The sequence below is a fragment of the Drosophila takahashii genome, chromosome X (genome assembly GCF_030179915.1).
Source record: "Drosophila takahashii strain IR98-3 E-12201 chromosome X, DtakHiC1v2, whole genome shotgun sequence".
Taxonomy (NCBI): Eukaryota; Metazoa; Arthropoda; class Insecta; order Diptera; family Drosophilidae; genus Drosophila; species Drosophila takahashii.
In genome coordinates, this window is record NC_091683.1 from 10,224,569 (window position 1) to 10,251,732 (window position 27,164).

Genomic DNA, 27,164 nt, shown 5'->3' on the forward strand with positions numbered 1-27,164 from the left:
TTAGTGGTCTGTTTAATTGGTTTTGTGGGGATTTGATTTGCTTTTTATAAATTATCAAATATTTAAGATGGGTATTACGCTAGCTCTTAACTATGGAATTGCATACATTTTGGGGCTCAGTTTGCATTTTGACCCGAATGCACTAAAATTGGACTCAGCTTCGCGGTTCTTTTGAGTCCTTTTCTTTTCTCCACTTCCACTTTCGTGTCCTGCGTCCTGTTTCCCCTCTTTTGCATGTGTCATTTGAGCGCTTAACAACTCTTTACCGTTTTCTTGTGTGCGTGTCTGTGTGTGTGTATGTGTGTTACCACCCGAAAATGTTGCCCCAATCGACTTAATTGATTTGTGGGCATAACCAACACATATTTACATACAGTTTGTAGCCGTATGTGTGCCTTCTCATGTTGATTTACTGCTTACATATGTGAGTATATGTGCTTTTGCCTTATCTGTGTGTGTGTGTATTGTGGTCTTGCAGCTCGAATTCTCAATCAGCTATTAGCGTTTACCCTGGAATACCTGGAATACCCTGGAATTTGATGGACATAATGGAAAAATTTAGAGAGTGAATTATTCCCAAATTTTGCTTTTTGATTTTGATTTTTACATCAAACTGTATTTTAAAGATCCTTAATTTTTGAAAAACATATATTTATATTTATAGATAAATAGCAAACTATTGTATTTAAACTTTGAAATATTTAACGGATTTCGATTTTAGATTATATATTTTTATATCGAACAATATTTCCAAGATCCTTAATTTTTTAAAAAAATATATATATCTTTTCTTAAACCTTAAGATATTAAAGGAGTCTTTTCACCCTATTTAATAAAGTTCTTGTAGAGAGTACCCTTTGCTTCGACTCATTTTCGTAACTTGAAAGGTTCCTTGTGTTATTTTTCTAAGATTTCCATCAGCATACACAGAGTTTGCCCGTCCCCATTTCTTTTTTTGGTGTGGCTTATTTGGTCATTTGGTTGGCTTTTAATTACCGTTACTGCTGATCGGTTTATTTGAGCAACCGCACACTCAACCCCATATGAATGTCCTCTTTTTCGAACCGGAAACACTCCTAAACCTAAAATACGAAAATACTTGAACCTCTGTGAGCTGAGCGACAGACTGATTTCGGTTGACCGATATGGCAATTGGTCAGTTTGTTGGCATTTTATTATATTATGTCCCTTATATTGATGGGCTAATTTAATTAAGTCGCTTTTGTAAGGACCTCTCACACCCGCTTCCTGTATCTGTTCGTCTGTCTGTCTTGTTCGATTCGATTTAACTTCAATCAAGCGTTAACAATTTTAATTAAATTATTTCCAAATGTAATTATAAATGTGCGTCATGCATAAATTGTGTTATTAATTTATTTACCCACCCACTGACAACAGCAGCAGCAACAACAATTGCAATTACACTGCGAGAGAAGAGGGGTCGAGTGAGGGTCCTTGCTGCAGGATATCTGCAGATGGATGGGATGGTATGGAATGGATGATGTGGTGGTGCATGGATGGAGTCGCCACCAGACGCTGGCCGAGGCCAACTTTTTGAATAAATAATCACAACGTAGGCAAAAAATAAATTTCATAAATTGGCATCAGCGCATCGGCGGCGAAAAAAAAAACCAGAGAAGGCATGTTTAAAAAAGTGGAAAATTGGAAATTCAGAAGCACTTTTCTGTTGTCGTCAATCTCTGACATGTTTTTAAACGTTGCATTAATCCCCTATCCGTTCGTCTGTCCTGCTGCTTCCGCATCCTTATTTTCCCTGGTTTGTTGTTCAATTTTTCAATTATTTCCGGGAAAAACGCTGTAAATCGTTATCTCTTATTCTTCGATCTTCTGATTTTTTTAAGGGAGTATATTTAGCTATAGGCCTTGAAATGTCCAAGCTACGACTAAAAAATCCATAAAAAATATGAATATTTTTGTCGAAAATCCGAATCCATATTTTTCATCCTAAAATATCAGTTTCTTGGTCGTTACAATGGAAATAATGATCCAAATATGGATTGTCATACCTCGTTGAGCTCGTAATTAAATTCCCAATCAATTGGCATTTAAACCTGAAAATTTTTAAATTTTGTGATGTAACCCCTTATCAAAAATGCGAAAATTGGTCAAAAAATAGATTTCCCAGAAAGTGATAGGGATCGTTAGTTTAGGTCGTTAGCTGTTCAAAACAGTCGGTCTTTTCGCTGTAGGCCTTAAATTGTCCAAGCTACGACCAAAAAAACATAAAAAAAGGACTATTTTTGTGAGAAATAAAGGATTCACTAATGAGAATAATAAATCGAAATATTATATTATATTTTCCTTTTTGTTATCTTCCCACTGTATGTTTCAACCGCACAGTGGAAATGTGTCACTTGCAGTCGCCATGCAATTCAATTCAATTAATGAAACGTTGTTAAAGAAGCGCAGGGAAATCCTGAAAACCCCCTCCCCTTTCCTCCCCACCCCTTCGTTCGTTTGCCGTTGTGTCACCTTTGCCCTCTCTTTTGTGTGGGTTACACTTTGTGCTGATCTTTGCAGTAAGTTGGCAAATTGCCTGACAACCGGAAAACCAAATCGAAGCAGCAGCATCTCGCACACCCGCACACACACACGCACACTCACCTGTCAACTGGCTTACGCACACACACACACATGCAGCTTTGTCCATGTTGACAAGCAACTTCTGTTCCGCTCGCCATCTTGCATCTCGCTCTCTGCTGCAGCTTATCCCAGTTGGATTTTATTGTTTGCATACACTCTACTCACTTACACACACCCACACATTCTGCCGCCCACCATAAACCTACCACCCCCCACCCCCTTGGCCCACGCTTTTTATCCTCCGAGTCAAAAGGGACAAACCTTTTATGACAATTAAAACATAATTGACGGTCAACATTAATAAACCAAACGCACACCGAAAAACAAGAGAGCAGGAAAAAAGACACAGCAGCAGCAGGCGAAGCAAAGAGCAGAAGGCAGGCAACAACAGGACAGCCAACGGACAGGATATGCAGGATATATATATGCACTGGGCAAAAAAGAAGTGTAGTTGTAAAGGTAGAAGAACTTTCGAGTTACCCTTAAAGTAGCACTACGGAAATAAAACAAGAGAGAACGCTATAGGCGAGCAGTAAGTGAACTGCTTGCACTGATTTCCTTCATTTATTTGCTCATAACTTTTTAGTGAATGCTCTGGTATTAATATTTTTTTACACTTGGATAGGTATTAATAAACACAACAAAATTGCATTTACACTTTTACAAAATCTTTAAAGAAGTGAGCGCCAGGATTTTTTAAGGTCCCTGAAGACGGTTGGGATTTTTTAGCTTTACTCGTTTGGATTTAGGCTTTTAAAAATGGTTTTTTATCTACAGAAAAATGTTTATGATTTTATTCTTTTCGAAAACCTTAAGAACAGAACAGTTTTCTTTCCTTTACCCTCGATTATTTGCCTATTTTCGATTTTTCCTAGTGCAGGCTTGAGGGGAAAGAGTCGGTGAGTGAACAATCTGCGTTTTTCTGTTGTGTGGTATATATTTACCCCGAACAACAACAGCAACATCGGCAAAAAGATTGCAATTGAACTTTGGGCAAAAGGGTGCGATGAAACCGAATAACGCACTAATCCCCAGCCAGAAACCCAAAGAGTATATCTATATATCCTGCCCACCTGCCACGCCCCCTCTATTCGTCCGCCTCCCCCTATTCTCATACAAATCAACAGCCATTTTGTGTTAGTTAAAAATTCTTTTTGTGTGTTAAACAACAACCCGAAAACACGGGAAAAAGGAAGGCAGCCGAAAGAAGCCAAAGCACCAAAAACACAGAAAAAAGCGCGCCAAAAACTAAATTTGAAAGCATTGCCAAAGGGGGAAAGAGTGTGGAATGTTTACAGTTGTCAACAAAATAATAGTTGCAGTTCCATTTTGCTGGGTTTAAAGTAGAGCTTGAAAAATATCGAGAGTTTGCTATTGAACGATAATTAATTTGTGTTTCCCTTAAAAAATCGATATTATCGAATCGATAATGTCAAAATATCGAAAATATCGATAATTTTGCAAGCTCTAGTTTTAAGCTTTACAAAATACTTGCAGTTAGTAGTTAAATAAAATTTTTTATGAGTTTATGTTTTAAATATATGTACTTTTAATGATTCTTTCTTTTTTTATACATAGTGACTTTCTTTCTTCTAAATAACAAATTTTCTTTTGTAACTTACCACTATGTTTTTACCCCTCTCTGTGAGTTGTATATGTGTGGGTGTAGTACTATCCTCTTTGGGCAATTAAACTGGTGACACGCTGTTATTGTTGTTGTTTATTAATTTGTTCATTGCATTTTAAGTGATCGCTCTCCCTGTTGCTCTTTTGTGCATTATGCTGATGGAAAGTAAACGAAGTAAGAAGTGGTTGGGTTGATTTTTCGGTTGGCTTTTGTTGTTTTTGGCCTTTTCGGCCGAATGCAATTTGATGTTTTGCGCCATTTTTCTCGTTGGGTTGACTGTCAAAAAGCGGCCAAAAGTATGCAACACGCTGCAGCACGGCTTAAATGCCCAATGTCCCAGGGGCGTAGGGCAAAAAAAGGGGAGAGGGAAAAAAGGGGGTGCTGCTGCAAAAGTCACTTGGCCAAAGAGACTGGCCGCCGTTTATGAAATTTTGAACAAAATTGAAATTACGCTAATTGTTTGGACTCGCGTACACGCTGCCTACACCCCTGCCATTTTTTTTTTGTTGTAAAAGGGGGTTAGGTGGGTAAAAAGGGGTAAAGGGGGGTTGTGTGTTCCTGCCTGGCCAAAGCAAAAACAATTAGCGAATTTGATGAGCAAATCCTCGTTACACGCGTTACAGTGACGCAGGGTGAAAGGGGGTTAGAAAACCCCCCTGTTGGTGCAGCTAATTAATAGACTTTTGTGTGAGTGTGTGTGTGTGTCTCAGGCTTGTGGCTCCTCTTCTCTGTGTGTGTGTGTTTCATTTTTGTTTGTCCAGCGCATTAGCCGCCAATTCGCTTTCGTATCCACATCCGCATTCGCATCCGCATCCGCATTTTACCCCCCTTCGCCAACATCCGCAACCAATTTGTTTGCCTGGCAGTTTGTCAGTTTTGCGGCTCTCGCTGCGAGTGTGTTTGCTAATTAGTAAATCATAATTACTCACTCGCATTTCACAATTCGTAAGCTCCGAAGCTACCATCCACCCACCCACTTTATAGGACCTCCATTTTCGAATCCGATCCATCTGTCCAATATCACATCCAACCCCCATCCCCCAGTCGCCATTATTCGCCATTCGTTGGCCAGGTCGAGAGTTTTTCGGCCCTCTCAAAATGTGTCAAACACGGTGAAGGACACATGGAAAAACATCTATAGTTTTTGTCAATAACTCCAATTTATAGGGGAGTATTATCTACTTTTTTTGAACATTTATTCGTGATAGTTGTATCTGGAAAATAAATATGATATTTATTTATTTATTGAATTTATTCTATTTTCAAAAATATTAGTTAGTTTTAATTTACATTTTTTTTTACCAACTTTTCTCTCAGTGTAGCGGTAAACGCGTCTTTCTAATTGCCCCGCATGAAATGCATAAAGGGAACACAGGTGCAATACGGAAATGGATGGGATAATGGGGTCTAACTGCTCGGCTTTGATTGCTGATATCCCCAAAAGAGATTAAAAGAGTTGGGGGAAATATTAACGAGCCCTTTTCTCAGCGTTGGTTGGATTACCGTTGTCAGAAACGGAAAAGCTAACGGCTTATTTAATGCTTTTTCATTTTTTCAGCAAGAATATTGTTATTTTGCCAAAGTTGGTTGTGGAGTTTAAAGAAGAAAAATAACTAAAAAGTTTTAAAATTAAAACATTTTTAAAAAATGTATAATTAAAAATTAAATAAATAAATCTTTAAGAATTAATTGCACATAATATTTGATATTAAATATGTATATCAAAGTAAAATTAAACTTAACTTTGCTTTGTGATTCCTGTTAACCTTTTAAACCTAATTTAAACTCAAAGAATAGAGTCAAAAAGTTACTAAAACGAAATGAAAAAACTGTTGCTTGCTTTTGGGCGCTGACAAACTAATTACCAACTTAAACTTAAACTTAAACTGACAAAAAACCGAAAAAGCCCCAAAAATAATCCAACAAAAAGCCAAAGAGTCAACACATACACATATAGAGAGAGAGACAGAGAGAAAGGAGAAAGTAAGGAACAGAACAGCATCTGCTAATTATGTGTGTATGTGTGGCTTCTTCTACTCCCCTCTCTTTCACTCGCTGCACTTCCCTCTCGTTCTGGCCGAGACTCTTGCTTACATATGTAATTAAATTGCTCAATTAAAATTGCACACCCTTTTGATTATCGCTGGCGCACTCTCTTTCTGTCTCCCTCCCTCCCTCTCTCCGCGATTCTCACAGTCTGTTATTAATCAGACAAAATCGTTGTCCAAAAAGCAAGGATTCGCATACAGAGAAAGAGATTTCGGTGGTATTTATGTCATATTTTATATATATTTTTTAAGTGAGTATTTTTTTCTTATAATGTAAATATAATTTTTTTCCCATAAAAACTTTTGTTTTGAAATCAAGTATATTTATTTATTATATATATATGCAGTTACTAATTGTTTATTAAAGGATACAGATTGATTTCTGATTTACCATAATTTATGCTTTTTTTCAGTGCATTTACACGCACACACACATGTGAACTTTTAGGGCTCTAGTGAAATGACGGCCACAATTGCCCGGAATAAAATATGCTTTTCTTTTTATACCCTTGCAGAGGGTATTATGATTTCAGTCAGAAGTTTGCAACGCAGTGAAGGAGACGTTTCCGACCCCATAAAGTATATATATTCTTGATCAGCATCACAAGACGAGTCGATCTAGCCATGTCCGTCTGTCCGTCTGTCCGTCTGTCCGTCCGTCTGTCCGTCTGACCGTCTGTCCGTCTGTCCGTCTGTCCGTCTGTCTGTTTCTACGCAAACTAGTCTCTCAGTTTTTGAGCTATCGGGACAAAACTTTCGCAAAAGTCTTCTTTCTATTGCAGGTAGTATATATGTCGGAGCCGACCGGATCGGACAACTATATCTTATAGCTCCCATAGGAACAATCGGAAAAAAAAAACTTTAAAAAATTCTAGCTTCGGTGTTTTTTGAAATATTACCTTCTACTTTTGGGGATGTTATTTTTTAAATATTTCTGAATTTCGAATTAATTTTTTAAAAAATCGGACTACTATATCATATAGCTGCCATAGGAACGATCGGAAAATTAATGGAAAAGTAATAGGAAATAAATTCAAGCTTCTTTGGTTTTTATTGTATTATCTTCTACTAGGATATGACTCTTTTTAAATATTTCCGAATTTCAATTTTAATTTAATCAAAATCGGACGACTATATCATATAGCTGCCATAGGAACGATCGGAAAATTAATGAGAAATATTAGAAAATTGAACATTTTTGCGATTTGTTAATTAATAGGAATGATCTGCAAGGGTATATAAGCTTCGGCTGGCCGAAGCTAGCTTCCTTTCTTGTTTGTTGTTATTTCAATTTCTTTTGTGCTGCGCTGCCGCTGATGCTGCTTTCCCCCATCCGCTTTCCCTTTTCCCCCGCTTTCCCCCATCCGCTTTCCCTTTTCCCCCGCTTTCCCGCTCTGCTGGCGTTTCTCTTGAGCCAGTGCCGCCTTTGCCGTTAAATCAACACCATTTCGTAAATTAAAAGTGCCAAGCAAAGCGTTTGCTGCCTCTGCCGCCGAGCGACGTTCATATTAACTGTATTTACAATTATACGGTGCTCACTATCTGCTCGCTTTGCCACACTGAAAAAAAGTTGATGGTTGGTTTAAAATTTCTATCAAAATTAAATAAATAATTTCTGTAGATAAATAATTTCTGTAGATAAATAATTTCTATAGATAAATAAATTTTAAAAGCAAGTTAATATATACTAAAAATACTGGACATACCATAAATTAAAATATGTGTTTAAAATATACCAAATAAATATAATAAAATACTAAATTGATGATCTATATAAGTATTTTTCTCCGTTCTCCTGAACTACAACCCCCCACCCCCTCTCACTCACAATCCCTCTGCATATGTGCATGCCATAATTCCTTGTACTCCCCTTTCCGCCCACTTTCTCCCCGCAGCCCCCCCTTTACGCCCACTTTCACCCACTGAATTCGCTGTTCTTTGATGTTTGCACAAGTTGGAAGCTCGACTTCTTGTGCTTACGCAAGTTGTGATGCTGCTGCTTCTGCCTCTTCTTCTTCTTGTGCTCTGCCAACAACAAATTCCCCATGGTGCTAATTAGCGGTGGTGTCCTGCGTCCTGCGTCCTTCTTCATCCTTCGTCCCCTCCCCTTGTGTCCTGCCAACGTTTTGCTTGCTCCGGTGTTCCGATTCGCGTATATTTTTTAATTGGCCGCTTTCGGCATTTCCATTGTTGTTGGTTTTTACTGTGGCTTCCGTTGTTATCTCCAAATTGATTGATTGTTGCTATTGTTGTTGTGTCAGATTTGATTGGATTTGCGTTTTTGATATTTTGCAAAAGGGATGTGTGTTTAAATAAATCATATATAGTCATACATTTTGATATGAAATACGTTTTTTATAAATAATTAAAATGATGTATTACAAAATTATATTATAATTTTTATAATATTATAAAATTTTTTTATTAGAAATATGAAGGTAATTCTCAAATCGAAAAACCCTATATACTAATTAATCCACCTTGAATTTGCCTGCCATCCCTTCTTCATTTTCATTTTCATCAATTGTTGTTTTCAATTGTCTAATTGAAAGTTAAATAAATTTTTGGTAACTTGTGCAGAAATTTTGTGCTGCTGCAGCAGAGTCCACAATCCAGTGGGAATTACAACGAGTGCAAAAGGGACAGGATGTTTGGGGTAGAAAAGAAAGGGAGATGGGGGCTAAAGGAGGAAGTTCGGGTTAATTTCTGTTTGCTTATATTTGTTGATTTGCCAAAACTATTTGCCAAAATGGTCAAAATTTAATTGCACAATTAATGCGGTGGATAAATGCAAGTATAGTGGTGGAAAAGATAAGGAAACGAGAAGGTAATGGGTTCGGTAATGTGTCAAATTCCTTTAGTAGGATGTAACTATAAATATGTTAGTTAATAAAGTGGTAAATAATGAGTGTAGTTGGTAATAAGAGGTAGGTAGTTTTTTAATGGGTATCTTTTATTCTTCTATGGGAAAGACCTATTCCGTGGTAATCAGTGAGGTAATGCTTCGGGTAATCTGTGTGTAATTCATGAAAGAATAGAGAATGCTAATTGGGGAGTTACTTACTGGGTCAGCAGCATCACTCACACAATCTCAAACGCAAATAGAGACATTAGGCCTACACACACGCACACAACTCCCCTTTCCAACCACCCCATCGTCCACCCCCTCCCCCTTTTTCATAGACCTCCTCAATATTTACTCTTTGTACTTGCAAAAGAAATTGTACTAATGGAATTATTTCATTTTGGAGAGCAGAGCGAAAGAGACGGAGTGAGGAAAAATATAGAAAGAGAGAGCGATAGTGAGGGGGTGTGCGTTGCGTCTCGTTTTGTTTTGTTTGTCGTTTTGATTTACTTTTGGTTTTCGCTTTTTCCCTGGCTCTGATATTTTTTATATATCTTCACTGTGCAAATAACTCGCAATGTTCCACGTTTCATCTGCTTCCCTCTCTTTCTTCTTTCTCTGTCTCCAAAGTCGCGACTGCACAAATCAAAGTAGAAAAGTCACTGGGAAATGAGAAAGAAGATGGATACACGCAGAAAAAAATGTGTATTCTGAAATTATAATTGTATTATCTAGATCCTAAAATATATCAAACTTTTATTTAAAAAGTCTAGAAAGTTTATAAAATTGGTTTTGAAAAATACCGAAAAGCTGGTATATTTTATGTTACTATTTTGATATTATAATATCAAGGAAAATATTTTCCCGGTGCTTTAAGAAACCAGCGAAAGCCCAAACCTCAAGCCCAATGCCAACTTCCTCTTTCCTCCTTTCTCCGTACTTTCACCGCCTCTCCCGTCTCCTCCCTTTCCCATTTCCTCTGCTGCGGCGTCGAAACTTTTTTGTTTTCCTTTGGGGCGGTTCAAATAATTTTTTGACTGATTGAATTATTAATAAAATTGATCGAAATGCAAAGAGAGCCGCGCTGACGACAACGAACGATGCTGGTCAGCAAACAAAAAAAAATAAATAAAATAAAAAATAAAATAGCTGAACGGAAATTCATATCACAGTTTTCGATTTTTCATCTTTGCTTTACTTATTTGTTGTTATTATTTGATTGAATTACTTTAAAGCGAGTGCAGCTGGGGAAATTCATCTTGTCGCCCATATAAGTATGCTTTGCAAGCATGCTTCGATTCGATTTCGTGTTGTAGGTCACATTTAATTAACACAAATTTCCATTAATATGCATTAATTACACCTGACTTCATTTTGTCGAACTGGCACGTCCTTATTATCTATGTGCTATATTGCCAACAACACAGGACATCAATTGTGCCTGACATTTGATCGGTCGACATGAGTTTCCATCAACAAACTCTGATGGCCAGTTAATTATTCCATTATTTGTGGTTGGCTTTTGATTAAATAACTGATGGCATAAAACACCATTTAATAACTTATTATCATGTTATATTTGTAGCATTAAAATTGAAAAGGGAAATCGTCTTTGCATAAGTACGGCTTAAAAACCTATTAAACTGAATTATCCTTAAATCGTGATAAATATGAATTCGTTTTCGTTTTTTCTTGTCTTTTATTTCATTTTATTTATTCTTCTTTTTTTTTGCCATCGCCGAAGTGTATTAAATATTTACAGAATATTTTAAAATCAAAATTAAATAATAAAAAACGAGGTTTGCTCTGTGGCACTCAACCTCAGCGCCAACCCCATTTTCCTGTTTTCCCCTTTGAAGGCTGGGGGTTGGGGGGTCGTCGACCAATTGCCTTTTTATTAATTAATTTATTTGGTGTTGCTGTTGTTTTATGGCTATTTTTACCGTCGCTCTGTGGCATGTGTGCTCCATATATTGACGTCCTGGTGCTTTAATTCGATTTTATTACGAATATTATTTTAATTTAGATTTCTGTTTATTTGACAACATTTTATAAAATTATTCAACCAATCAATCAAATTAAATAAAAAATGTTTTTAAGTAAATAATGAAATTTAAATAGTAAAAGTTACTAAACAAATTCCTAACATTTTAATTTATGTTTTTTTAATTTTAAAATATGAAATGCCTTACAAATATTTCTTTTCAATATAAAATATTCTAAAATTTAAATAAAATTTAACTAGAGTATCCTAGAGTCCACTAAAGGTTCTTTCTATTCAATTCTCAACTTGTTTTCATTTTGATTTACAACATTTTTTTGGTTGCCCGCTTTTTGTTGATCTCTTTCTGGTTTCTTGTTGTTACAGTTATTAATATTAAATATTTATTTTGTGATTTTTATTTAATTTGCAATCTATAATTGCAATTTGATTGAGCTTTTTGCAATGAAGATACAAAAAAAGCGTTGCCACCTTTTTTTGCGGGCACACAGAGTTGAGTGGGTGAGTGTGTGTGTGTGTGGGGTTAAAATGGCAGCCCAGTTAACTTATCCACCTGTTCTCGCCGCCCACCACCCACCACCCCTCGCTTAACAATCAAAATTAAAATGAGTGGCTTATTAAAATTTTAACGCTCAAAAAGCATTTTTACTTATCATTTCTTTTTTTTTTTTTTGCTCAGCTTGGACAACGTAATAAAGTTGGGTGGGTGGTGCAGGTGGTGCAAAGTGGGGAGGCGGCGGCTACTTTGATGTATTTTCATATTCCACTGAGATTCGCGAAATACGCAGGGTGGCTGGGTTTCTGTTTTTTTTTTTTTTACTGAGCCACAAGGACGCAAAGGACTCCTCTCTGTTTGGTCAGCAGCCAGTCGTCGTCGTCGCAGTCGTCTCACTGGCATTTAAAACGCTGATTGATTTCACTTACAATTATTCTTTATTTCCCTCCCTCTTTTCCCTGCTTCCTTTATTTTAATTACATTGATTTTGGCTAAATGCCGCAATTGTGCCTGTGCTCGTCGTCCCATTTTCCCGCCTTATTTGCACATCATTAAAATTGTAAAATTATTAAAGTGGCAAAACAAAAACTAAGACAAACAGAAATTGCCACCGAGTCAGGATTTTTGAGTGGGTGGTTGGTTTTTGCCTTTTCCTCTTTTCTCAGGGGTGCTTCGTTTCCTTTCATGCGATAATCCATTTTATAGAGGGTATATTGTATGTTATTTATCTTGAGGTTTGCTCAAAAGAGTTTAAAATTAATTTCGATGTTGGGAATAAATGTTACCAAAGCAATTATAGGAGAGTAAAGTGAAATATTTGTTAAAATATGTTTAAATTATTATTTAGTTGTTAAAAATATTATTTTTATATTAAATTTTACTTAAGAATACTAAAAGTAATCTACCTTCTCGGCAGAGAGACCTTATCCCTTCTCAAAGCATCCATTTCCATTTATTGCCATCCATCCATCCATCCTCCTTCAGTTTTTCCCATCGAAAGCTGCCTGGGTGGAAGGCGTTTTAAAATATTCAATTGGCTGCTGCTCATTATTTGTTAAGTGGCTTAATGAAAGCGATCCCCTGCTCTTCCCCCCTCCGCCCTCTTTTGCCTGACCAGTAGCTTTAATTAAATCGCATTTTTTAATGTGTTTGCATAACTTTTGCCTGCACTCAGCGAAAATTTCAGATTTCCATTGCCTAAGTAGATGATGAAATTAAGATTGTAAAACTCTTTGGGCTTTTTTTTTTAGAAGGTATTAATGATAATACTAAAACTTATTGGATTGAGGAAATTGCAACAAATGCTTACGGACTTGTCCTTATAATTCTCAACCACTTATTCTGCGACCACAATTTAATTCTTTTTTGAATAGCTAAATAATTTACTTGGATACTAACAATTCCTTGAAATGTTAATAAATTGTTGAGGAAATTGCAATAAATATTTGTGGTTCTTCAATATGAGAAATAAGTGTGCTTATAATTCTCAACTACTTATTCAGATGAAATAATTTTCCTATATATCAAAAAAATGTTGAATACATTATATTCATTAGAAATAAGAGATTCTTCCAAGTAAAGTTGAAAGATTAGATATAAACGCAGATAATTTTCCATATTTTTTCCAGTGTATAATATATTTTTCCCCAGTGTAGAAGCCACTTACTAACCTTGGATTTCTCCCCTCTTTTTTTTCCCCACCAGACAAACTGGCCAGCTGCTTTGTGTGCAAGGCGGAGGCGTGTCCGCGCACCCGCCCCCTGAAGAAGGGGCGTGGCCAGCAGTACGGCATCCCGGACGACTCGATTCCGGCGGGAGCGAGGGTCTGCAACAGCTGCCAATGCAAATCGGTGCGCAGCCGCTATCCCAACTGCCCGCTGCCCACGTGTCCCAATCCCAAGGATCGGGCCCAGCGCCTCCGGAACATTCCCTCGCGACTCTTCGAGCTGCCCTCGGAGGTTCGCGATCCGGTGATGGCCGAGTTCCAGATACCGCCGCACGCCACCCGCTGCTGTTCGGCCTGCCTGATGCGCATCCGCCGCAAGCTGGATCCCCAGCTGAATCTCACGGATGGCTCCTCTTTGGGGGGAGGAGGAGGCGGAGGAGCGGGCAGCGGCAGTGGAGGCGACGAGACGGATGTCTCCACCTCGTCGTGTGATGAAAGGGAGCCTGGCGGCTCGGATACGGCATCGGTGGAGAGTCCCGAGAATCTCCAGCGACACAAATCCTTGACGCTGGTCAAGCAGCAGCAGCAGCAGCAACAGCAGTTACAACAGCAGCAGCAGCAGCAACAGCAGCAGTTGCAACAGCAGCAGCAGCCACTATCGCAACCCCAGCCACCGCCTGCTCCGCAACAAAAGGTGGTGACCACTCCGCGAGGAGGAGATGCACCACTGATAATCACACCCACACGCAAGGCGGGATCGGGATCGGCGACCGGGGGCAATGACAACGATCGCCTGCTGCCGCCCGCCGCTGGACAGGCGCCGAAGAAGCAGAAGACCAGCGAGGAGTACGATTCGTCGGCCACCGAAACGGCCGATGAGGAGAATGAGAACTCGCCCGCCAATCGCCAGAGTCCCAAGGTTCTCTTCCACGGCAGCCATGGTCATGTGGCCAATAATGTGTCCAATCTCCAGCCGCCGGTTTCGGGAGTTTCGGGAGGAGCAGCTGCAGGAGGAGGAGGAGCAGCTGCCGGAGGAGGAGCACCTGGCCAGCAGGTCAATGGACCGATAAGCATGCGACGCGAGGCGGTCAACAATGTGCAGGATTGTGTGTTCTCGGTGATTGAGCGTTCGCTGAAGCACAAGGGACCGCAGCCGAAGGGGGGACAAGGTCAGCAGGGTCAAGGTCAAGGTCAGGGACAAGGACAAAGCCAATCCCCCTCCCAACAGCAACAGCAACAACAGCAACAATCTGCTAATAACCTGGAACGCAAGGAGCTAACAATCGTAAGGGAATATCGACAGGATCCTACGGCCATTCTAAAGCAGCAGCAAACTGCAGGAGGAGGAGGAGCAGGAGCACCACCACCGCCTTCCTCCTCCAGTAATCTACCACATGGAACCTCCGTGCAGAAGCTACCATCTCGGCCAGCTGCAGTGCCTCCGCCGGCACCGCCACCAGCTCATCCGCTGACCCCAACGAGCAGTGGGAATAACAATGGAACGAGCGATAGTTTGGCCACCCTTTCGGTGGTCAACTCTCACCTGGGCAACGTTCACCCGGCTCTAATGGCCCATTCCTCGGCAGGCGGAGGAGTAAGTGGTATCCCCGGATTACCTGGAATACCCGGAATCGGTGTGGACAAGGCCACCATTACGCCGGTGGTCAAGAGCAGTGGTGGTTCGTCGAGTGGTTCATCCAAGAGCGGAGCAACGCCCACGCCGCCAGAGACGATTATTTACAATGTGCCAGCGGCGCATCCGCAACGAGGGATTCCACCGCCGCCGTCGCAACACTCGGTGCATCCATCGCATGGTCAGCATCCCCAGCATCCGCAGCATCCTCAGCATGGTCAGCATAATCAGCATCCCCAGCATAATCAGCATCCGCAGCAGCAGTTGCAGGTTCCCGAACCAGAGCCCCAAACCCTTGACCTCAGCATCAAGAAGCCGCCGCGCGATGGTCACTCACCGCACACGGGTGGATCATCGGCAGCAGCAGGGGGATCCAGCAGCTCCTCCTCCACTTCATCCTCTTCAGCGGATCGCCATCACGGACCGCCGCCGCCAACGATGTCAATGAAGCATATTGTACGCTCAGCCAACATGTATCGCGGCGAAACAGTGAGTGTTCCCTCGCTGGCGGCGCCCAGTTCGTATCTGTATCCCACTCCACCGCATGGAGTGCTCAAGGCCACCGGTGGCGTGGGTGTGGTGCCCGGTGTGATGCCAGGTGCGATTCCAGGAAGCGCTCTATACCTACAACCTGTACCGGTGCCCGTGCCCATTTCGATTTCGGGGCAGGGACAATTGCCTCCTAGAGCTGGACAACCGCCGCCGGCGCAACCGCCATCGAGCAGAGGTGGTGGAGTGGCCAAGGTGCCGCCCAAACTGAGTCCACATCACCTGCAGCATCACGGCCACTCGCCGTCGCAGCAGCAGCAGCAGCAACAAGCGGCTGCCCAGCAACAACAGGCGGCTGTCCAACAGCAACAACAGGCGGTTGCCCAGCAGCAATTGCTGGTGAAGAGCGGCTCCATCACACACGGAACCCCCGCCAATGCGGCCCAGCAGCAGATACAGATCGTTCATGCAGCAGCGGCGGCAGCAGCAGCGGCGGCGGCCTCGTCCTCCCTACTCAGTCCCAAATTCGAGGGACTCGTAAGGCAGACGACGCCCGAGGGCGTGGGAAACGTGCCCGGTGGCTCAGGCAACAAGCATGGCTCCATTACGCAGGGCACACCGCTCCATATGCCTCCCCATCATCTGGAGAGCAAGCGGGCCTACGAGAGCTACTACAAGAGCTCACAGCGTCATAGTCCCGCCCAGCAGCCGGGCGCCAGTCAGCAGTTGCCGCCGCCGCCGCAGCAATCGTCGCCGCAGGCGCCACCGCCACAGGGCTACGGAGTGGGCGTGAGCTCACCCTACGCCCGGTCGCCATTCAGCGGAGTGGTGGAGCAGGCACCGGTTTTGAGTACGCGACAAATAGTGATGCACGACTACATAACCTCGCAGCAGATGCAGGGACAGCAGCAACAGCAGCAGCAGCAACAGCAGCAGCAGCGCAACATGTCGCGCGGCAGCAGTGCCAGCGGGGGCGGCGGAGGAGGCGGCTCCGACAAGGAGTCACCCTCGCCGCGGAACAGCGTGGGCAGTGGCGGAGGATTCGCCTATGGCGGGGAGAAGGAGTCGGCGCCACGCGGAAGACCGGAGTACTCCAGTCGGGCGTCGCCAGCAGATCATGCCAATAGGTGAGTGGAACTTATAACTGGAGGTTAGCCAGGGGTTGACTGGGGGTTACTAGAAGTTATCAGGGGTTTAGCGGGGATTTAGAAGCCAAGTTTTGAGTCTAAAGGTGTAAGATAGTGGTAAAAGGAAAGAGGAACTTATTACTAGAAGTTAACTGGAGGTTAACTGGGGGTTAAGTAGCCAAGTGTGTGTTGAAAGGTATATGATATTAGTAAGTGGGAAGGGGAACTTATGTCAACTTATGGGTATTACTAGAAGTTGACTGAGGGTTAACTGGGGATTAAGAACACAGGTGTATGTTTTAACGTATACGATACATTTTTAAACTTATTATCCAAGAAGGCATTTTAGTTTAGTTTCATAAAGACTAATTTTGCATACTAATTGCAGTGGAGAGGATTGAACTGTATTTAAGATATAAAATATATATAAATACCTAGATGAATAATAATTTAAGTGCCAATCTAAAATGCAACAAGGTTAAGCATTAATTACTATCAAAAATTCGCTGAGGTGAAAACAGGAAATGCCATTTGAAATCAAAATGATATCTGTGTAAAAACATATGCAGCGATGCCGAAAGCTTTTGAAATTCCACCGTCCAGAGCAACATTTCAATTATGGTTCATATATATTTGTGCAGTGGGTCTAAAAGGTCAGCTTAACAGGACTTGACCCCATTTTAACTAATACAGTGGCTTCCGAGGCCAATAGATTGCGTTTCACGCGTAAATAAACAAAATCTGGTGGGCAGCAAATCATTAAAGTATCGCATTCGAATCGCCACATCGAATGGGCACCGTAACTCCACACATCTGCGTCATAATTGCCCACATTCGGCGGAGCAGTTGTCCGATTTGGTTAAAATCCTGTTAAGCACTATCCTGTAAACAGGATGGATGACTGAATGTAAATGAGAGCGATGCAATGCGGAAAAAGTTGCGTCTGCGAGCAGAAGCCTCGATTAAAAGCTCCCGAAATATACAAAAAACAAAAGTGGACAGTCCGAAAAAGAACCTCCAGTTTGGAAAAATCATAAGAGCCAAAATTAAGAAGTTTATTTTGAAAAAATACGAAGAAGAAGATGCGGATAAGTAATAATTAATTCGTGTTGTTTGCTGACATTTGGCTAAACAAATTAACCGAGGATTACAAAACTTCAGTTTTGACACCTGTTGAAAATGATTAAAAATAATATAAAAAATAATGGAAATTCAATTAAAATTTTTTATAAATTATAAGAATTTTTATTAGCGAAAAGCTTGATTTTAAAAGTGACACCTGTTGAAAATGGGAAATACCAAATTTCAAGGTCGTTTTCTGATTCAATGTCAAAGAATGCTAAGGAAGGAATTTTCACTTGAAAAACAAATAAATATTTAGGATTATGTATTTAAAGAAAGGAAACCCATTTCGAAAATTTAATAGGTAACTTTTAGTAAGTTTTGTAGGCTATAAATTAATGAATACATGATAACCCTGGAATGCGTAGATTTTCTAGATTTTCGTATGTAGTTTTTAAAATAGGTACTACTCAATATATTTCATAATTTTTTTGAACCTTGATTTAGAAAACGGTCACACTAATTCCACTTTTTTTCCTCCCTAAAATCTAGCACTCCAAGTCCGCATCGCACGCCGCCACCCCAACGGCAAGGCGTAATCCAGAGGCACAACACGGGCTCCAAACCGCCCTCTCCGGCAGCTCCGCCACCGAGGAGCATGCACATTGTGTCCCCCTATCAATATGCTCCAAGTAAGTTTTAAGCTTTAATTGATAGAGAAACTAAACTTGAAGAGAAACTAATATACGTATTTTCTACAGGTGGTCACGATGCTTTGGCCTCGTTTGTGGACGTGGCCGTCCAGCAGCCGCAGTTGCCGGTGCCGTCGCAAAAGGATGACAAGTCGCCGGGTGCGGCGCCTGGTCCGCCGGGCCAACTTAGCGGACCACCGGGATCCGGACCACCGTTGGGCCCAGCGCCACCCGGACTGCCGCCACACGCCGTGGTGGGCGTGGCTCAGCCACCGCCGCCGACCGCTCACCACGATCAGCGGTATCGCGACTTGGCCCTGCACCACCACCACCACACTTTGGTGCAGCAGCAGATTGCCCAGCAGCAGCACTACCACCGCAGCCTCAATGTGGCCGCCCAGGCGGATATGCAGCGCCAGATGGACCAGGCGAAGCGCGTGATGCGCCACCAGCAGCATCAGCAGGCGCAGCACCAGCAGGCCCAGCAGCAGCACAACCATGCGCTCGTCGAGCGGGACAGGGAGATTCTGCAGAGCCAGGAGCGGATGCGTGAGCGTGATCGTGACAGGGAAAGGGAGCGAGAAAGGGAGCGGGAGCGGGAGCGTGAGAGGGAGCGTGAACGGGAGCGAGAGCAGCGAGACCGGGAACGTGAGCGGGAGCGGGAACGGGAGCGAGAGCGACGCGAACAGGACCGGGAGCGACGGGTGGTGGCCGAGGAACGGGAGCGGGACAGCCGGCGCATGGAGCGCATGTTCGCCGGCGGTGTGGTCACCGCACCAGGCGGACCCGGCGGCCCCGGCGGCGGACCCTCGCCCGGCCAGTTCCTGCGCGCCTCAGTGCCCGAGAGCGGTCCACCACGCTCCATCCCAGATCGCGAACGAGAATCGTAAGTTCTTCAATAATTATAATTAAATAAGTGGAAATATATAATTATGATATGTAATGTAAAGAAATGTTAATTTGGAAATGTAAGGAAGAGTCAGTTGGGAAGAAATCTGATCTTAATTAGTTAAAAATATAAATCTGCATTGATTCTTCAAATTTTAATGATAACTTTCTATATATAAAGTATTTTTATGCCTTGAAAAATTATTCATTTGAAGCTGATGGGAATTACTTGAGGATAAATCATTTCTAAGAAAAAACCTATACTATACTAAGAATATTTGGTAAAAATATGAACGTCGTATAATAATAATTTCTTAGAAAAAACCTACACTATACTAAGAATATTTGCTAAAAATATGAACTTTCTGGCTTTACTGGTTTGGATTCTACATTCAACTTACAATTTTATAAAAAGTGTTTTATATTTATATACATAGATAGATTTAAAAAAAAAAAATACCATAAGTATAATACCATTTAAAAATATACAATAAATATAAAGTACTTTACTAATTCTGTATATACCTCCGCAGATACTATCGTCAGGCACATGGAGGCCCCGCACCAGAGGACACGCCCGGCCAACTGAGCGCCCAGAGTCTGATCGACGCCATCATCAAGCACGAGATCAATCGCTCGAATGACGCAACTGCAGGACCTGGTCGCGAATTCCCTCGCCCCACCTTCGTCCATGCTCCGCTGCCGCCGCGCGGATCGGGATCAGGTGGCGCCGGAGGCACTCGCTCCTCGCCAGCGAACGTCTTGCATCAGATGTACGTGCGCGATCATCGGCAGCCGCACGAGAGCGGAGCAGTCTCGCTGCTGACGGCCGAGAACAATGGCAAGCCCAGCTCCTCGGGATCGCCCAGTGTGATCAACATTGACCTGGATCAGGAACGCATCTCGGCGGCCGCAGCCCAGGCAGTTGCCGCCCAGCAGCAGCAGCAGCAAGCTGCGCCGCCTCCCTCGCAATCGTCGCAATCGAGATCCGTGCATGGCCAGTTGAGGACGCCGACCTCCCAGGCGGGCGGTTCGGCTCCCAGTCCCCAGCAGCAGATCCACACCAAGAGCATCACCTTCGGGGAGCTGACGGATTCGATAATTACCAACGACTATGTGACCAATCCGCATCTGCGGCCGACGCCGCCGTTCATGGCCTATCTGCAGGAGGCGCAGTCCATTCTGCCGCCGGATCGCTGGAAGCAGAATCGCCGCATGCAGCAGAAGGCGGAGGAGGCGAAGCACCACTCGCAGCAGCAGCAGCAACAGCATCATGCTCAGCATGCTCCTGGTGGCGGAGGAGCACCAGGCGGAGGAGGAGCACCCGGCGGAGGAGCACCCAGCGGAGGAGGAAGTGCCGCCGGCAGGGCCAACACGCCCGGCGAGGATGGACGCAACATAATCCGAATGCCGCAGGCGGTCAGTCCGCGTAAATACAGCCACGAGATGATGCTGCATCATGTGATGGGAGCCGGTGCGCCGGGCGGTGAGCCTGGACAGTTCTTTATACCCAGCCGCGTCGTGATGCCGGAGCAGCGGGGAGCGCCAGGCGGAGGAGGAGGAGCACCTGGCGGCGGCGGCGGTGGAGGAGGGGCTCCTGGCGCCGGAGGCCCCGGTTCCGGAGGATCCACCATTGACAACTATGTAAAGAACCGCATCGCCGAGGTGATGCGCGATGATATAAGCTATGGGAAGAACCGAACGGTGGAGGTGCGAACGGAGGAGGACATGGCCGATATGGTGGCCGCCCAATCGCATGCCGCCCATGTTGCCCACGCCGCTCAAATGGCCCATGTGGCCCACGCTTTGGAGCTGCAGCACAGGAGCAAGGAGCAGCAGCAGCAGCAGGCGCCTCCGCCGGAGATCAGTGTGTCGCGCAAGACGCCCAACCAATACGAGGTGGTCGATGCCAGCGGACGTCGCTCGGCGGGCAGTGCCGCCTCCGTTTCGGTCTCCGTCTCGGGAGCCAATAGCCACCACTCGCCGTACCATCCGCCGGCGGGAGCCTATGCCCCCAGCACCTATGCCTTTCCCTACAGCGCGCTGACCGTGCCGAGTGCCGCTGGGGGATTGCCGCCGCCGCAGCCGCTGCAGCTGGCCCACCAGGCGCTCGCGCCGCCGGGGAATCTGAGTGCCAAGGCCAAGGCGGCACATGCTTTGAGTGAACTGGGCGCCGTCGGTGGCGGAGTGTCGCTGGTGGTGGGTGGAGGGTCGAGTGGAGGAGCACCCGGCGGACCAGGCGGCCCAAGTGGCGGAGGAGGCGGCGGCGGAGGAGGAGGAGGAACACCCGGCGGACCTGGTCACAATTCCATCCAGCATTCCGCATCGGCAGCCGCTGCTGTGGTGGCCGCTGCCGCAGCAGCCGCCGCGGCCGGCGAGTCGAAGCCGCTGCTGTTGTCCAAGTACGACGCCCTCAGCGACGAAGATTAGTTGTGACTGCCGGCGTCGTCCGCGGCGTCGGCGTCGCACCTGCGGCCAGGAGCAATAGCAGTAGCAGCGGCAGCACTGCCACCCGGCAGCGGCGGCACGAGCGTGGTCTACGGCTATCCTGGCTACCGGCGACACTCCCAGCAGCAGCAGCAGCAGCCACCACCTCATCCGCATCTCGTCCAGCAGCAGCAGCAGCAGCTTTATCAGACCACAGTGCTGCCGCCTCCGTTGCAATCCCAGCAGCAACAGCAACTCCAGCAGCAACAGCAGCATCAGCAACATCAGCAACTCCACCAGCAGCAGCAGAGGAGCCTCTACTATGCCAGCGAGCATTATCCGGGGGGCAATGGGAGCAGTGCTGCCGGCGGCAATCCGGGCTACTATTAGGTTACTAAGATCACTTGTTGGACAAAGAGCCTCCGCTAAGCAAACGAAATATGTATGTAAAAGAAAAGGAAAAGAATATGGCTTTAAATCTAAAAAACAAAACAAGATTAAAACATAAAGAGGAGGCAAAATCAGCAGGAAATCTAAAAAGAAAGAGAGAGAGAGAAGCTGAGAGGAGACAGAGAGGGAGTTCAAGTTTTGTCCAAAATTTAGACATTTTCCAAACAGTTTAAGCAAACTATTGTGACTGCAGGCGAGGGCAGACCCATTTAAAAATTGTAAATCATGTATACCACATTTAATTTTAACTTAGACTTTTTAACAAATGAAAAATGATTTTTCGAGGTGATTTTAAACAGAGATTTTGGAAATGTACATAATCGAACTTTAACCACCTGTCTCCCCTCGAATCTCCTTTGTGTCGCCTAAATGTAGTAATGTAATAATGTCCCTGTTCTTTCGTGGCATCTGTAAATGTTTCCTCCTCCTCCGCCGCCGCCTCCGTCTCCTCCTCACACAGCTCTAGCCTCAGCACCCCGAGTCAGAACGTAATGAAATTGGTAGTGACCACAATATAGATATATGAAAAACTAGAAATCACACCACACACTTATATATACAATACACCTATGGTTATAAGGAGTAAACAAAATAATAAAAACACACTGTTGGGCTGTTCTTAGAAAAAAAAACAAAAATAAAACAAAAACAAAAACCTAAAACCTAAAGGAAGAAAGTAAGAGAAAAGAAACCAAGTAAAACGAGAAACAAGTAAATAAATATATATATATTACCTATAGAACACTTTAAACATTATTTAAACGACTTTTTGTAAATTTCATAAAAACTGCGCATAATTTTAATGAGCATCATTTAATCAATCTTATTGATAAATTTACAATTTACCACTACTATTATTCGTTTTTTTTTGCTATTTTTATATGCAAGATCTAATTTATATGGAGCATGATTGTGTTTTATTCTCTTCTTAAGCAAACGCTATTGAATTATGTACGTTTAATTGATTAGCTGATAAGCTAATGAAAGTTTCGATGTAAGTAAAATAAAAAGTAGGCCCCAAAACATATAAATATATATATATGGGATATACATACGCATATTTTTTTATATAACACTTATGTCTTACGAAACAGTTTTAGTGTTTAGCTACTTTACTGTTTAATTCGTTTTTTAACTATTTTTTTTTTTGATATGCAAACGCGAAACAAACGTGAAACCAATTGAGAAACGTGAAAACAAAAAATTCAATATTTTTAATACATAATGAAACTAAAAACGAAACAAAATCTATATAGTAAATATATATGAAGTAAACAACAAACGCTAAGACTTATTCAACAAAACAAAAACTGTAAAATATTAAAAGATAAATGATAAACGATATATAAATATATGAATGTAAAAGCTAACGATGCAGATATTCGCAACCGAAAACCGAAATAGGCGGAAACGGAAATGGATATGGAAAACCCAACACGCAACTCTGGCCGAGCGGCGCGCGCAGCAACGTTTTAGTTAAGGGCAGGAAGCGTATTTTTTTTTATAAATATATATATATATATATACATTAAATTAAAAATAAAAAAACAAATTCTATATATATACAGAAAATTTTACAAAATATATATATATACATATATATGATAATAAATGTATGTAAAACGGCAGCATAATAACTAACGGAATAAACAGCGCCAGAGGTTCGAGCCGAAGGATCGGGTGGGGCGATGGCGGCCGGAACTGCACGGACGGACAGACTCGCGGACAGACTCGCGGACAAGGACTCGAGGAGCCGCCTACACAACGAAACGGCTCGCGTCGCCGCCACCCGATCGCTGACAGCCCCGATATCCTCGATAGAGAGCACTTTCTACACATATAAATATATAAATGAATACTGTATGAATAACCGAATTTTATAGCCGGGCGAATTACAAAAACCCCGGCTGAATTGAATGGATGTAAAACAAACAAGAAACAACAAAACAATGTGTATGCACAAGGCGTGCCCTGAAAATTTGATTTAAGCAAATTGCAAATCACAAAAAACAAATTGAAATTCGTTGTATTGAAGGACCTTTTATTGTTTGGTTTTTCCGTTTTATTTTTCGTTGTATCAATTCAAAATCGATATAGTTGTATGGAAAAAGAAAAACAAAAGAACGAGTAAAGGCGGCTTTTGAGTGCATAATGATAACAATAAACACAAATTATGAATGGAGATAAAACGATAAAAAGAGGGAGGAGTGAAAAGTAAACAACAATATTATGTGGAGTATATGCATATAATGTGCGCCGAGTCGCAGAGCTAGAGCCGATTATGATCGATACATGATAATGATGTTTAGCACTTAAGTTTTAGTTGTAACTTTATGCCTTAAGTTGTAAGCTTAAAAATAATAATATAAAATTAAATACAACATATTAAAAAGCAAACAAAACAAAATAAAAACAAATACAAAAAAATAAAACAAAAGAAATGTATAACAAAATGTTCTTGTTTTTTCTTTGTGTCTTAATGGGTTTTTCAGTCAGATAGTGCTAAGGATCAATTGGATTAACAAAAAATGTTTGCCAATTTTTTTTTTTTTGTAATTATGATTTTTTTATGAATTTAAAAAGAATAAAATGTCAAGGTTTATAAGCCAATCGTTAGGAAATTTAATAACGAGTTCAGAAAGGTATGACAATCCATACTTTGAATCAGTATTTTCTTTGTTATAGTGAAAAAACTACAACGTTTTAGCGAAAAAACGGGTTTGGTTTTTTTTTGGAAATTCGCGATTTCAGTTTTTGACAAAAATTGGAATTTTTCTTTTGGTTTTTTTGCTGTACCAAAAATGGTCCTACACCAAAAATTCATACTGTTTTGAACAGATAACAAAATTTGCTATAAATCCATAAAACTTTCCGTGTAATTTTGGAAAAACAAAATTTTCGCCAATTTTTAATTTTTTTATAAGGGGGTACCCCATGATTTTTTGCGAAAAATTAAAAATGAATAAATTGTCAAGGTTTAAATGCCAATCGTTAGGAAATTTAATAACAAGTTCAGAAAGGTCTGACAATCCATACTTTGAATCAGTATTTGCTTTGTTATAGCGAAAAAACTGCAACGTTTTAGCGAAAAAACGGGTTTGGTTTTTTTTTGGAAATTCGCGATTTCAGTTTTTGACAAAAATTGGAATTTTTTCTTTTGGTTTTTTTGCTGTAACTTGGCCAAAAATGGTCCTACACCAAAAATTCATACTGTTTTGAACAGATAACAAAATTTGCTATAAATCCATAAAACTTTCCGTGTAATTTTGGAAAAATAAAATTTTCGCCAATTTTAAATTTTTTTATAAGGGGGTACCCCATGATTTTTTGCGAAAAATTAAAAATGAATAAATTGTCAAGGTTTAAATGCCAATCGTTAGGAAATTTAATAACGAGTTCAGAAAGGTATGACAATCCATACTTTGAATCAGTATTTGCTTTGTTATAGCGAAAAAACTGCAACGTTTTAGCGAAAAAACGGGTTTGGTTTTTTTTTGGAAATTCGCGATTTCAGTTTTTGACAAAAATTGCAATTTTTTCTTTTGGTTTTTTTGCTGTAACTTGGCCAAAAATGGTCCTACACCAAAAATTCATACTGTTTTGAACAGATAACAAAATTTGCTATAAATCCATAAAACTTTCCGTGTAATTTTGGAAAAATAAAATTTTCGCCAATTTTAAATTTTTTTATAAGGGGGTACCCCATAATTTTTTGCGAAAAATTAAAAATGAATAAATTGTCAAGGTTTAAATGCCAATCGTTAGGAAATTTAATAACGAGTTCAGAAAGGTATGACAATCCATACTTTGAATCAGTATTTGCTTTGTTATAGCGAAAAAACTGCAACGTTTTAGCGAAAAAACGGGTTTGGTTTTTTTTTGGAAATTCGCGATTTCAGTTTTTGACAAAAATTGGAATTTTTTCTTTTGGTTTTTTTGCTGTAACTTGGCCAAAAATGGTCCTACACCAAAAATTCATACTGTTTTGAACAGATAACAAAATTTGCTATAAATCCATAAAACTTTCCGTGTAATTTTGGAAAAATAAAATTTTCGCCAATTTTAAATTTTTTTATAAGGGGGTACCCCATGATTTTTTGCGAAAAATTAAAAATGAATAAATTGTCAAGGTTTAAATGCCAATCGTTAGGAAATTTAATAACGAGTTCAGAAAGGTATGACAATCCATACTTTGAATCAGTATTTGCTTTGTTATAGCGAAAAAACTGCAACGTTTTAGCGAAAAAACGGGTTTGGTTTTTTTTTGGAAATTCGCGATTTCAGTTTTTGACAAAAATTGGAATTTTTTCTTTTGGTTTTTTTGCTGTAACTTGGCCAAAAATGGTCCTACACCAAAAATTCATACTGTTTTGAACAGATAACAAAATTTGCTATAAATCCATAAAACTTTCCGTGTAATTTTGGAAAAATAAAATTTTCGCCAATTTTAAATTTTTTTATAAGGGGGTACCCCATGATTTTTTGCGAAAAATTAAAAATGAATAAATTGTCAAGGTTTAAATGCCAATCGTTAGGAAATTTAATAACGAGTTCAGAAAGGTATGACAATCCATACTTTGAATCAGTATTTGCTTTGTTATAGCGAAAAAACTGCAACGTTTTAGCGAAAAAACGGGTTTGGTTTTTTTTTGGAAATTCGCGATTTCAGTTTTTGACAAAAATTGGAATTTTTTCTTTTGGTTTTTTTGCTGTAACTTGGCCAAAAATGGTCCTACACCAAAAATTCATACTGTTTTGAACAGATAACAAAATTTGCTATAAATCCATAAAACTTTCCGTGTAATTTTGGAAAAATAAAATTTTCGCCAATTTTAAATTTTTTTATAAGGGGGTACCCCATGATTTTTTGCGAAAAATTAAAAATGAATAAATTGTCAAGGTTTAAATGCCAATCGTTAGGAAATTTAATAACGAGTTCAGAAAGGTATGACAATCCATACTTTGAATCAGTATTTGCTTTGTTATAGCGAAAAAACTGCAACGTTTTAGCGAAAAAACGGGTTTGGTTTTTTTTTGGAAATTCGCGATTTCAGTTTTTGACAAAAATTGGAATTTTTTCTTTTGGTTTTTTTGCTGTAACCTGGCCA

At 41.4% G+C, this 27,164-nt stretch overlaps 1 protein-coding gene across 2 annotated transcripts in view; it reads left to right on the forward strand.

The window, feature by feature from the left end:
• The window catches only part of Smr (nuclear receptor corepressor smrter), a 61,430-nt gene extending 39,678 nt beyond the window's left edge, over positions 1–21,752 (forward strand). For both annotated transcript variants that reach the window (XM_070218768.1, XM_070218769.1), the window contains exons 7-10: positions 13,327–16,537; positions 18,152–18,291; positions 18,361–19,177; positions 19,713–21,752. In XM_070218768.1, the coding sequence (XP_070074869.1) occupies positions 13,327–16,537; positions 18,152–18,291; positions 18,361–19,177; positions 19,713–21,609 (6,065 nt within the window). In that variant the 3' untranslated portion in view covers positions 21,610–21,752. The remainder of the gene's footprint in view (positions 1–13,326; positions 16,538–18,151; positions 18,292–18,360; positions 19,178–19,712) is intronic.
• Positions 21,753–27,164: the final 5,412 nt, after the last annotated feature.